At 42.2% G+C, this 14,319-nt stretch overlaps 1 protein-coding gene across 1 annotated transcript in view; it reads left to right on the forward strand.

Moving 5' to 3' along the window:
• Positions 1-299: 299 nt before the first annotated feature.
• LOC311146370 (phospholipid phosphatase-related protein type 4-like) overlaps positions 300-14,319 on the forward strand; it is a gene marked incomplete at both ends in the record, with an annotated part of 30,048 nt that continues 16,028 nt past the window's right edge. The window contains 4 exons of the mRNA XM_084182856.1: positions 300-377; positions 8,197-8,382; positions 11,656-11,785; positions 12,027-12,225. Coding sequence (XP_084038982.1) covers positions 300-377; positions 8,197-8,382; positions 11,656-11,785; positions 12,027-12,225 — 593 coding nt within the window. The remainder of the gene's footprint in view (positions 378-8,196; positions 8,383-11,655; positions 11,786-12,026; positions 12,226-14,319) is intronic.

Raw genomic sequence — 14,319 nt, forward strand, 5'->3', positions numbered from 1 at the left:
TAAATACTCACAAGGAATATAATGCAATATTTGGAGCATGTTTTTCCCCTCTAGATACCTAATTACGCACAATGCTTTGAATTGTACCATTTGGTTTTGCGGCTGGTTTCGATACAGTGATTTTTTGCGCGAGTGACTGGCTGCAGTGGAGCGGTTCATTCAATACAAGCGCGACACTTGGCGATGGAGCTGAAACCATCAGCTACAGAAGCGTAATCTCTTACATTGCCAAAATTACGGGCGGAATTAAATACAACTCTCTGTCTCCGGCCTCTCAAAGGAGAGACAGGAGGTTCATCATGTCTGCAAAAGAGAGATTAAAAGGGAAGGTGACCAAAGACAGCGTTACCTTGCTGCCTTGTTTCTATTTCGTTGAGGTAGGTGAGTTAATAGAATTAGGAATGAGAATACTATAATAATAATATAATTTAATAGGATCTCTATGGTTTTGAATGAATATGCGGTGACTGACAGCGGAAATGCAACAAAATGCAGCTGTATCATATTTTATGCACCACATCGCCTACAGGTATACCCGCAAAATGTGTGTAATTTTCAGTCACGGCGCTGTGCATTGGTATGGCAGTCACGATCAAGACTAGGATTAATGATGAGGTTGCCATAAAGCTACTTATTCAAGGTTAACGAGCTCTCTTCATGTCTTTCTGTCATATGTGTCATATCACAGATTCATACAGGAGCGATGATGTAAAGTGGTGAACATGATAGAGAATAAATCATTTTACTCTCTCTTGTTTAATCTCTTTTTCATTGATCATATAACTCAACACCCACATAATTTAGACAATGTTCGTCAAAAACTAGTTGGATTATGCATAAAGGACTCCCAAGGCTGCGTTCAAGAAAAAACTGGAATGAAACATGTTTAGCCCTGTTTGTTTTCTCCCACGCAGCGATTATGATGAAACTGCAAATCATGAATATTGATATGCCATTCTAGTTTATGTAGGCCTACTGTATTATAGAGCATGTGACGCCTATATAAAATGACATAGGCTTATACAGCCAATGAATTGATTAATTCATTAGCATTTTTTGTGAGTAGAGGCCTAATTGACAGACAGACAATAATGTAATCTTCTGAATCTGGGAGCTCTCCATAGAACTGAAGACTGCTGCGTGGTTTCAATGCATTCTTATGAGTTTGATGATGCTCCAACAAATATGCAGGTTTTACCATTCATTATAGATCAATTGACGATTAACTATAGATGATTACCTGAAAAGAACATCGGGTGGGTCTCATATGTTTTCCCCTACATAGGCTGCATTTACACAGGCAGCCCTATTCTGATTTTTTTTCTCACAAATTGATCTTTTGACCAATCAGTTCTGAAAAAGATCTGATGCGAAAAGATCTGATGTGATTGGTCAAAATACCAATTAGTGGATAAAAAGATCAGAATTGGTATGCCTGTGTAAACGCAGCCATTGTAGGCTATATGGCTGGGTCTTGGATGTACACATTGGAGAGGGGCACGATGCCCATATTAAGTAGGACATGCATTCTCAGTGGGCTTCTATAGTGCAGGCAAGGAGTGTTGCAATGCAAACATATGTCATTGACAAGCAGAGGTTCTCTCTTCCTTGTCTGTTAACACTGACTGTTTTGGTTTTACATTTACATTTTAGTCATTTAGCAGACACTCTTATCCAGAGAGACTTACAGTTTGTGCATTCATCTTAAGGTAGCTAGGTAAGACAACCAGATATCAGTCACAGTAAGTAGAACTGTTCCTCAATAAAGCAGCTATCAGCAAAGTCAGTGATGCTAGAGAACAACACATATGTCCTGCTAACTTGTGAGTGAGAGGAAAAATAAGATACAAGTAATGAAAATGGACAAACCACACAGTGGTACATGGTGTCTAATTTGAGCACCTTGGAGAGTTCTCTGCTCCATCCTCTACTTTTTCCTCTACCCTCTTTAGCTGAAGATGTCGACTGTGTTTACTATGCTTGAGTAAGCATAAAGAACCTCAACAGGACATGAATGCAGGCTAACTCTCTGTCTAAGTGTGACATCAACAAGAAGGATAGCCCTTGGTAGGCCATGGATCTGCTCCCTGAGAGAGAGAGAGAGAGAGAGAGAGAGAGAGAGAGAGAGAGAGAGAGAGAGAGAGAGACTCCGTCTAGGGAGAGTATGAGGGATCATTGGATTATAAAAGTGTCATACCCTGGGACCTAAATCACCAGCCTCGCTAGCCGCCTGATCCCACGAGCTGCCCTGGTGGCCCAGTCTCTTCTATCATAGGATTGAATAGGAGAGGGTGCAATGAAATACAAAACATTATCTCTGGAAACCATGAACTTAAGTGATGTTTAATAACTTAAAAAATTGTGCATGGTCATAGAAATAGAATCACTAGAATGCCATCCATCATGGCATTATTGACTTGAATGGGGATTCCTATTCTATGGTTAGGGTTAGTGTTCGACTTTTGCTACATAACTACAGCAGAAGTGGCTAAAAACAATGGTTGCTCAAACAGAGCCTTCCAGATTGACTGAAATTGCATTTTTGTAATTTGCCCTTTGGTGGGGGACAACCTACTGTTCCCCCTTACCTTCAGCCCATTTAGACGAATGTTCCTTTATGACTGCTTAATGACAGGTAAGATGGTCATGCAGATCATCATTCTGTTAACTGCTCCATGGGGCTCAATTATATAGGTAATTAACTGGTGTCATCACAACAAGCAGAAATCCTACACATAACCTGGATGGCAGTAATCGAGCAGATGCAGGAACAGACTTGCATGATAAGCTCTTATTAAATGAACATAAGGTTGCAAAGTGCTATCAGTATGGTGGGCAACCATGTAGCACAGCTCCTAAAGTGTTTGTTTGTGATTAGGTTTATACCCATAGTTTGCTAGGCATTATTCTGATGCCATTGTTTATGTCCGTTTATTATTTTGATCATAAATAGTAGGTTGAAATTCTTGTTTGGTTGTTTTAGTAGTAGTAGTAGTAGTAGTAGTAGTAGTAGTAGTAGTAGTAGTAGTACAGTATTGGTCTTCACAAAGTTTGCTGCTTCAGTGTTTTTAGATATTTTTGTCAGATGTTACTATGGTATACTGAAGCATAATTACAAGCATTCCATAAGTGTCACAGGCTTTTATTGACAATGACATTATGTTTATGCAAAGAGTCAATATTTGCAGTGTTGACCCTTCTTTTTCAAGACCTCTAGAATCCGCCCTGGCATGCTGTCAATTAACTTCTGGGCCACATCCTGACTGATGGCAGCCCATTCTTGCATAATCAATGCTTGGAGTTTGTCAGAATTTGTGGGTTTTTGTTTGTCCACCCGCCTCTTGAGGATTGACCACAAGTTCTCAATGGGATTAAGGTCTGGGGAGTTTCCTGGCCATGGACCCAAAATTTCGATGTTTTGTTCCCCGAGCCACTTAGTTATCACTTTTGCCTTATGGCAAGGTGCTCCATCATGCTGGAAAAGGCATTGTTCGTCACCAAACTGTTCTTGGATGGTTTGGAGAAGTTGCTCTCTGAGGATGTGTTGGTACCATTCTTTATTCATGGCTGTGTTCTTAGACAAAATTGTGAGTGAGCCCACTCCCTTGGCTGAGAAGCAACCCCACACATGAATGGTCTCAGGATGCTTTACTGTTGGCATGACACAGGACTGATGGTAGCGTTCACCTTGTCTTCTCCGGACAAGCTTTTTTCCGGGTTGCCCCAAACAATCGGAAAGGGGATTCATCAGAGAAAATGACTTTACCCCAGTCTTCAGCAGTCCAATCCCTGTACCTTTTGCAGAATATCAGTCTGTCCCTGATGTTTTTCCTAGAGAGAAGTTGCTTCCTCGCTGCCCTTCTTGACACCAGGCCATCCTCCAAAAGTCTTTGCCTCACTGTGCGTGCAGATGCACTCACACCTGCCTGCTGCCATTCCTGAGCAAGTTCTGCACTGGTGGTGCCCCAATCCCGCAGCTGAATCAACTTTAGGAGACGGTCCTGGCGCTTACTGGACTTTCTTGGGTGCCCTGAAGCCTTCTTCACAACAATTGAACCTCTCTCCTTGAAGTTGTTGATGATTCGATAAATGGATGATTTAGGTACAATCTTACAAGCAGCAATATCCTTGCCCGTGAAGCCCTTTTTGTGCAAAGCAATGATGACGGCACGTGTTTCCTTGCAGGTAACCATGGTTAACAGAGGAAGAACAATGATTTCAAGCACCACCCTGCTTTTAAAGCTTCCAGTCTGTTATTCTAACTCAATCAGTATGACAGAGTGATCTCCAGCCTTGTCCTCGTCAACACTCTCACCTGTGTTAACAAGAGAATCACTGACATGATGTCAGCTGGTCCTTTTGTGGCAGGGCTGAAATGCAGTGGAAATGTTTTTTTAGGATTAAGTTCATTTTCATGGCAAAGAGGGACTTTGCAATTCATTTCAATTAATCTGATCACTCTTCATAACATTCTGGAGTATATGCAAATTGCCATCATAGAAACTGAGGCAGCAGACTTTGTGAAAATTAATATTTGTGTAATTCTCAAAACTTTTGACCACGACTGTAGTAGTAGTAGTAGTAGTACTAGTAGTAGTAGTAATAGTATAGTAGCAGTACATAGTTGCATTGTCAGCTGTTGTGGTGGTTGGTTGAACCAGTTATTGTAGTATCATATCAATCATGATGATCCTCTTCATTATTTGTTAATGCCAGTATAATTCTAAGCTAGACCTTATTGTTTATAGCACTGGCAAATTAGCAGGTTGAAATTGCATGAAGGAAGAATAAATTACCCATTGACCCATTGAGTCATACTGGGTGGGCTCTAAATTCCTTGGGGTTGAAGTGTTAAATTACCTGAATTAGTCTAATTTAGAACTAGTGTAATTTAGGCATAGAGTCAATCAGATCAAACGTTAACGGTCGATAGCCGACACCTCCATAGCTGATGTTTTGGCGGTGTCAGAGGTGTAACTGCGTTGGAGCTGTCAAATCGGTGAGCAGCTGCTCTTGTAATCATTGTCACGAAGGCACTCCTGTCCCACTTGCGTTACAAGTTCAGAACAAGAAAGTGTAGGCTATATAGAAATAATGAAGCTCAAATTTAAATCATTCAACTAAATAATGAGGATTTCTATCAGCCTAATCGATGTGTAGAATACATCTCACGTTCCAGTGTTCGAAATTGTAAACAAGGTTGCATGGGATTTATCTTAATGCGACTCCGTGCAGCCAATGGTAATGTCCACTTTAGGCATAATGGCGGGAGCTGCTTGTGGATTTGACAGCTCTAACACAGTTCCACCTCTGACATGCGGATGTCGGCTAAAGCGGATCTGATTGAATTGAGCCCTTAGTCTCAATCATTCAGTGCATGATGGATAAAGCCACAGGAGGGATGAGGGAGGAGTTGTGTAGGGCCAGGAGTTTTTCCTTACCTTGTGACCTGGTGAGAGAAACTCCCAAGTCCCATTTGTGTACATTCACTTTAAAGACTTCCCCCTACTGTAACCCCCACCCCCAACCAAGAACATTGATCTCACTCATGTAAGTTCTGTAAATGACATCATAGCTCCTGAAGATGCCTTTGGTCAGCTGTAGTAAGATAACATTTCCCTTCAAATGTTACATTTTTGATCGCTTGCCCATACTCAACAGATTGTATGCTATCCCATTCTGTTGCTTTTGTAATCATTTGTAATCTCAGTTGGCAAGAGGCATATGGAAACTGCCTGTGTGATTTCTGTAGAAATTCAGTTCTCACAGAGCACTCAGATAATTGCTTTGCTTTGCTGAGGTAGAGAGAACTATAAATGGAGAATGAATGGAAACCCTGTGTAATCACTGTGCTTTCATAAGCCACTCATTGTATGTTCTCGATGTTCAGTTCGTGTTGTGCGGTACAAGGTGTTTTTGTGCTTGGGTAACAGTTTCAAGTTTCAAGTTATATTAGTTGTATGTACAGGATACACATGGTATACACCATCCAATGAAATGCTTCTTTGCAGGTTCCCTCTCGACAAAGTTTGACAAAGACAACAACAATAATAAATAATAAAAGATAAGAATAAAAACATAAAGTAACTCAGTTGGTCATCAACAAATGCTAAGGGTAAAGCTTTTATATAGAGACTTCCATTCTGTAATGTTAGCCATTACAAATAGAATTGGGGTCCAATCACTCTTACGACCATAGTGTATAATATAGAACAATTTATTCCTATTGTATCCTTTATGTTGTTTAGTTTGCCTAATTAAATTGGGGTTCAAGTTATTAAGTCACTGAATGGAAGCATTTTCTGATCCTGTGTGGCCCTGTCTGGAAAGAGAATTATAGTTTAAAAGTCATCAGCACTCAGAAAGGATGAGGATTACTCAGGAAGGGCGAGGATTACTCAGGAAGGATGAGGATCACTCAGGAAGGATGAGGATCACTCAGGAAGGATGAGGATTACTCAGGACGGATGAGGATTACTCAGAAAGGATGAGGATTACCCAGGAAGGGCGAGGATTACTCAGGAAGGATGAGGATCACTCAGGAAGGATGAGGATCACTCAGGAAGGATAAGGATTACTCAGGAAGGATGAGGATCACTCAGGAAGGATGAGGATCACTCAGGAAGGATGAGGATTACTCAGGAAGGATGAGGATCACTCAGGAAGGATGAGGATTACTCAGGACGGATGAGGATTACTCAGGAAGGATGATGATCACTCAGGAAGGATGAGGATTACTCAGGAAGGGCGAGGATTACTCAGGAAGGATGAGGATCACTCAGGAAGGATGAGGATCACTCAGGAAGGATAAGGATTACTCAGGAAGGATGAGGATCACTCAGGAAGGATGAGGATCACTCAGGAAGGATGAGGATTACTCAGGAAGGATGAGGATCACTCAGGAAGGATGAGGATCACTCAGGAAGGATAAGGATTACTCAGGAAGGATGAGGATCACTCAGGAAGGATGAGGATCACTCAGGAAGGATGAGGATTACTCAGGAAGGATGAGGATCACTCAGGAAGGATGAGGATCACTCAGGAAGGATGAGGATTACTCAGGACGGATGAGGATCACTCAGGAAGGATGATGATCACTCAGGAAGGATGAGGATTACTCAGGAAGGATGAGGATAACTCAGGAAGGATGAGGATCACTCAGGAAGGATGAGGATTACTCAGGAAGGATGAGGATTACTGAGGAAGGATGAGGATTACTCAGGAAGGATGATGACTACTCGGGAAGGATGAGGATTACTCAGGAAGGATGATGATCACTCAGGAAGGATGAGGATCACTCAGGAAGGATAAGGATTACTCAGGAAGGATGAGGATTACTGAGGAAGGATGAGGATTACTCAGGAAGGATGATGACTACTCGGGAAGGATGAGGATTACTCAGGAAGGATGTCATTTGGAAGAATAGTGGGTTGTCTTTTGGATGGCTTGTCTGACAGTTCTCTAATGTAGTCTGCTTTCTGTCTGCTGCTTGCCATATGTTCTTAAAACAGCTTCTAACCTTTTCCCCCTCTTTGTCTCTCATCTCTCATTCTCTTTCTCTTTCTTTCTCAAACATCTCTCTATCACCCTCCTCTGCTTTATATATCTCTCTCCCTGTCTATCTATCCCCTCATCTTCATCTATCTTTCTTTCTTCCCTACCACTACCCCTCTCTAATCATCTCTCTCTCTCCCCCTCTCCCTCTCTCTCTCTCTCTCTCTCTCTCTCTCTCTCTCTATCTATCTATCTATCTATCTATCTATCTATCTATCTATCTATCTCTCTCTCTCTCTCTCTCTCTCTCTCTCTCTCTCTCTCTCTCTCTCTCTCTCTCTCTCCCTCCCCCGCTCCTCTCTCTCTTACTCCCTCCCCTCCCCTCCCCTACCCTCCCCTCCCCTCCCCTCCTCTCTCTCTCTCTCTCTCTCTCTCTCTCTCTCTCTCTCTCTCTCTCTCTCTCTCTCTCTCTCTCTCTCCCCCTCCCCCTCTCCTCTCTCTCTCTCCCTCCCCCCTCTCTCTCTCTCTCATTCTCTCTCTCTCGCACTCTATCATTCTCTCTCACTCTCTCTCCCTCTCCCCCTTCTCTCTCTCTCTCTCTCTCTCTCTCTCTCTCTCCCTCCCCTCTCTTTCTATCTCTCTCTCCCCTCTCTCTCTTTCTTTCTTTCTCTCCCTCCCTCCCTCCTCTCTCTCTCCCTCCAGCTTCCCATTCTGGCCTCCTCTGTGGTCAGCCTCTATTTTCTGGAGCTGACAGATGTGTTCAAACCTGTGCAGTCGGGTTACAGCTGCAATGACCGCAGTCTGAGCATGCCCTACATCGAGCCGGCGCAGGAGGCCATCCCCTTCCTCATTCTCTTCAGTCTGGCCTTCGCTGGACCTGCAGCCACGGTCAGTGTAACCACAAACCTCATTCCCTAGCTCCCTATTGGCTGCCTGAAGCATGTAGCATCCAATCCTGGTTCCAGATCTGTTTGTGCTGTCTTGACAACTCCTAGTGCCATGCCAAATAATGGCCATAGGAGTTGGAAGGACTCCTGTCAGATCTGGGACCATGCTAGTAGCATCAGTGTGCTCTTCAATTTACTCTCATTCCGGTGTTAGGTAAACTCACAGTCAAGGGCCCCCAATTGCACTACCAAGGGATCACGTCTAAGGGTTTAGGGCCTGTGTGCTGGCAAACTCACTGTGAGTGTGGATAGTCCCCCTCTAAGGATTCTATATTTAGTGTACCAGCAAAATTCACTCTTCATGTTTCAATTCTAAGGGTTACTCACGGCCAGCATGCCCTTAAACTCAGTGTGTTCATTCCAAAGGGTTCATCCACATATCAGTGCTCACTTCTTATGGTGTATTCATGCTGAATGAGAGTTTACTCTTAAGGGTTCAGGGAGAATCCAAAGGGCTTACTTACAATGTCTGTTTTTTTTCTCCAAAAAATTATTACTTTTAATAACTTAGCATGCTCATTTACCTGGATTTATCAGAAGGGTTTTCTCCCAATGGTATGGTCAGATGTGTTTACTCATGCAGATTAATTCACTCATAGGCTATAGGATCACTTCTGAGTTTTTTTTCCTGTAGAGTGGTTCCACATTTAGGGTCTAGTTAAGAACAGGTTTTCATTATTTCATATCTAATATCTCACTCTTCCAGAAGTGTTCTGCTCTTAGGTGTAAGGGTCAAGTGTCATCATTTTGCTAAAGGTCATGGTTTTGTAATAGTCTCTTCCATAAAGATAACATCTCTATGTTGTTCTGTCTATGGTGTTTTCTGTGTTCTAGACACTAGTGATGTGAGAAAACAGATGACCTGAAGATATCTGGGAGACAGTTTCCCATGGACTTTTATGAAAAGTGTTGGCCTAAAACATAATGTCCTGGTTTTGCTGGTTGATGATCATCCTAATTCTCCATTAATTTGACTTGTTATTTTCATACAATTCTTAGCATCACCCTGCTGCTGCTCTCTCTCTACGCTCCTCAGCAAAAATTCCTCTGACAGCGTCTCGCTTGGCGACACATTCTCTTTCTCTCCTTCAACTGTTATCACCTAGGCAACCTGCGGGGTGGTGCTTCTTGCAGTGTCATGCCTTGTCTCTCAGGCCTGTCCAGTTTGGCTGGCCTTGTCTCTCAGGCCCGTACAGTTTGGCTGGCCCTGTCTCTCAGGCCTTTAAGGTTTGGCTGGCCTTGTCTCTCAGGCCCGTACAGTTTGGCTGGCCTTGTCTCTCAGGCCCGTACAGTTTGGCTGGCACTGTCAGCTTTGATTGGACTGCCGCCCACCGTCAGAACATCAACACAGGCAGACAGATAGAAAGACAGATTTGATGACTTAAAAACAGCTTCCCAGTGAAGGGTTTTCTTGTTTGCTTTTATGCTTGAATGACTTGGTCTCGATGTGTGGTCGAAACACACAGATTAGTCTACATTTACATTTTAGTCATTTAGCAGACGCTTTTATCCAGAGCGACTTACAGGAGCAATTAGGGTTAAGTGCCTTGCTCAAGGGCACATCGACAGATTTTTCACCTAGTCAGCTCGGGGATTAGAACCAGCAACCTTTCGGTTACTGGCACAACACTCTTAACCACTAAGCTACCTGCCAACCCACTTGGTTTCTCTATGTTGCTTTCTTTTACTTTAGCTATGGTGACGTTATTACACTAGGACACTAGCTTTGCAGGCAAATTGGATACGGTTCAGATATTTAGCTGCGACTTGTACTCTAATTCCTTTTGTTGAAAATAAATAGGTCACTATTTCATACATCTTTAGTATTACACACAAAAACTACAGACAACCATATAATACAAAACCATACTAAAAGCCTTTCAGTATAATGGCTTATGAGTTTGCCTCTAGCAACATGTTCTATGATGGTTAATGCAACTCCTATTGCTCTCCTTGAGTCATTAACTTCATATTGGGTCCCTTGTTTGAGATATACAGTATCATCTATAACATCAATACACTGCAGCAGGAGATATGATTGCCTTGACTATATATCCTGCCTGTTTAATTTGTTCCCACTCACTGATCCTCTAATTATTAAAGGAAATGCAGGCAATGAACTATTAAATGTAATGTGCCTCCTACTGTGCCGAACGCACACGTTACACTATACAGTATAGGTACAGTAGTAATTGCTCCTAGAATAAAACAACAACAACATAGACTGTTAAAGAACAGCAACACAATTTGACAATTAATACTAATTGTTCAGAGAACGCCTGCCTATGTATCTAGTGAAATCTCCCCTGCTGGTTAGATGATTCAACCCAGAAGTTTAGTGTTTCCACACAGGTCAGTTGTTTCTCCCCCACAGGTGAGATAGCTGTCATGGGGAGTCCAGTTAGTGTAGCTGTTCCACAGGCAGACAGTTAGTGTAGCTGCCCCACAGGCAGACAGTTAGTGTAGCTGTACCACAGGCAGACAGTTAGTGTAGCTGCCCCACAGGCAGACAGTTAGTGTAGCTGTACCACAGGCAGACAGTTAGTGTAGCTGCCCCACAGGCAGACAGTTAGTGTAGCTGCCCCACAGGCAGACAGTTAGTGTAGCTGTACCACAGGCAGACAGTTAGTGTAGCTGCCCCACAGGCAGACAGTTAGTGTAGCTGCCCCACAGGCAGACAGTTAGTGTAGCTGCCCCACAGGCAGACAGTTAGTGTAGCTGTACCACAGGCAGACAGTTAGTGTAGCTGCCCCACAGGCAGACAGTTAGTGTAGCTGCCCCACAGGCAGACAGTTAGTGTAGCTGCCCCACAGGCAGACAGTTAGTGTAGCTGCCCCACAGGCAGACAGTTAGTGTAGCTGCCCCATTGTCAGGCTGTCAGTGTAGCTGCCTCATTGTCAGGCTGTCAGTGTAGCTGCCTCAGAGGCACGTAGTTGTTTTAGCTGATTCACAAGCAGAAGGCTCAGGTTGTGGAGCAGCCCTGCATTGACTTTAGCGATCTCTCCTTCCCTAACAGCTGCTGCTATCGACAGGCAACTCATAACTGAGATTATGAATAATTTATCTGTCAGTTGGTGTCATTGCCATTTCAATTCCAGTCAATTCAGGAATGGAATTGCACTCCTATTAATAAATTAATTATTTGGTCTAATTATTCAACATACAGGAATTAAACCCTCACTCTGCCTGTCCTTTCTGTCGAATTTCTCCCTAGATAATGATAGGAGAGGGTATCCTGTATTGCTGTCTGTCCAGGAAAAAGAGTGGGGTCAAAACAGAGGCCAATATCAACGCAGCTGGCTGCAATTTCAACTCGTATATACGGCGAGCTGTTCGGTTTGTTGGTAAGTTTTGGTATTTTCTCAATTATGACATTTTGAAAAACACATGGTGTATCTTACCTCTCAAAACGCACACACTCTGTGGGACCTGGCTGTGTAGTGAACACCCACATTTTCTGTATAGTGTTTTGTGTTGTCTTTTGGTGATTAGCTGATTAATATCTCCCTTGCTCTCCCTCTTTCTGTCCCCACCTCTGCGGATTCTCTCTCCCTCTCCCCTCTCTCTCCCCTCTCTCTCTACCAGGGGTCCATGTATTTGGCTTATGCATCACGGCTCTCATCACTGACATCATCCAGCTGTCGACGGGTTACCACGCCCCCTACTTCCTGACAGTGTGTAAACCCAACTACACCACGCTTAACATGACCTGTGACGACAGCTCCTTCATCATAGAGGACATCTGTTCTGATGGAGCAGACCCAGCCATCATCAACGCTGGCAGGTCAGAGTGCTGATCTAGGATCATTTTTGACAGGGGGAGATCTGCATTCCTACTCTGAGACGGTTTATGGATACAGGCCCAGTAAACAAGACTGTTCTGAAAATGTGTTTTAAAAATGCATAGAGATTTGAATGATGCATGCCCCATCACCCTCAGGAGTAACTAGATGGTTGGTAGAACATGTGGTTGACCATGGCAGTAAAACTTATGAATGATCTCCACTGTGTCTGTGGAAACAGGTGTAGGGTGAAGTTGCACCTAGACCAGGGGGGGTTATTTTGGGATAAATAAAAATACTCCAGACCTCTTGAATGTCTAAAACTAGATAGAAAGTATGTTGAAATTATAATGGACCTATATAATTTCAAATAACTGCCCTTTTGCTGGCACGCAAATCGCTTTTGACAAACAAATCAGCCTGAATAAAAATCTGTGCGGCCCTCCGCTGAATTTTGAAATCCTGATGTGGCCCCTTGAGGCAAACATTTTTGCCCACCCCTGTCCTAGACACTGATCATGGGTCAGTTTTGCTTTTTCCACACTAATGGTTACGATTAGGACTAGTGGAGGGGAAGCTGATCCTAGATTTTAACGTAGGGGAAACTTCACCTTGGAGCTTGGAAACACAGGCTCTGAAACGGTGCTTTTCAAGTGGCCTGCAAGGTCATCTCTAGTGGGTTACCACAGAGGGTCATTAGCATACCTCTGTAATGTAGTAAAGTTTGAAACAGTATACAGTGCCTTCAGAAAGTATTCATACCCCTTGACTTACTCCACATTTTGTTGTGTTACAGCCTGAATTCAAAATGTGTTCAATTGATTTTTTTGTCATACCCATCAACACACAATATCCCATAATGACAAAGTGAAAACATGTTTTTAGAAATTGTTGCTAATTTATTGAAAATGAAATGCAGAAATATCTAATTTACATAAGTATTCACACCCCTGAGTCAATACATGTTAGAATCACCTTTGGCAGCAATTAAAGCTGTGTTGACATACATTAGAATGCTATCCCACTGGGAACAGACGTCAGTTCAACAACTAGTTTTGATTTACATTTGGTTGAGTTGTCAACTAACGTGAATTCAACGTTAAATGTAAAAAAAAAAATCCCATGATTGATGACTTTTTAAAAATCCAATCAGTTCTCCACGTTGATTTAACGTCATCACATTGATATATATATTTTTTGCCACATAAAAAATACTATAGTAGTATACAGAAACTGTAGTATACTGTAGGATACTTTACTACACACTGTAGTATCCCTCGATCATGTGTTTTACTTAGTATAGAATTTTGTATTATACTGTAAAATACTATACTAAACAGTACAGTATTATCCACAAAATAAAATATCTGCAAAAACACTACAGTCCGCAAAAACACTAAAATAATTTAACTATAGTAAATACTACAGTATTTAACCCTACCCATTCCCCTCCCCCATATCCCAATTTGTGCTACCTGTAAATGAGAAACCTACATGCCAAGGATAGACGATATATTGTGTTCCCTACAGGTTATAGAAAAGAGCAGAAGCTATGAACTATCCGATCAGACCTACTGCTTATGAAAAATATTCTCTTTTACTATATCTCCAGTAGGTTTCCTCAAGGAGATAATACAACAAAAACACTTTAGTAAATACTACAGTAATGTCCCCAAAAACACTAGAGTAAATACCACAGTATACTGTATTACAGTCCGCAAAAACACTATAATAAATACTACAGTATACTACAGTCCGCAAAAACACAACAGTAATTTCTATAGTATATACTACATTTTTTTTTCAGTACAGTATTTATACTATAGTAAACTGTAAATACAACAGTAAACCACAGTAAATACTACAGTATTTACTGTAATGTTTTTGCAGACTTTAGTCCTAAAAAAAACTATAGGGAATACTACAGTATGTGGGATGACGTGGAAACAACGTTGATTCAACCAGTTTTTGCCCAGTGGGGTATTACAAAATGCTCATTAGCAATGTTAATAATAGCGCTAGCTTGCGGAAAAACACCCAGAGACATTTGTTTGTTAAAGGCACTTAATGTCTCCACCAAGTCACTGGTTTACCCA

Source organism: Coregonus lavaretus, assembly GCF_964263955.1.
Source record: "Coregonus lavaretus genome assembly, chromosome: 19".
NCBI lineage: Eukaryota > Metazoa > Chordata > Actinopteri > Salmoniformes > Salmonidae > Coregonus > Coregonus lavaretus.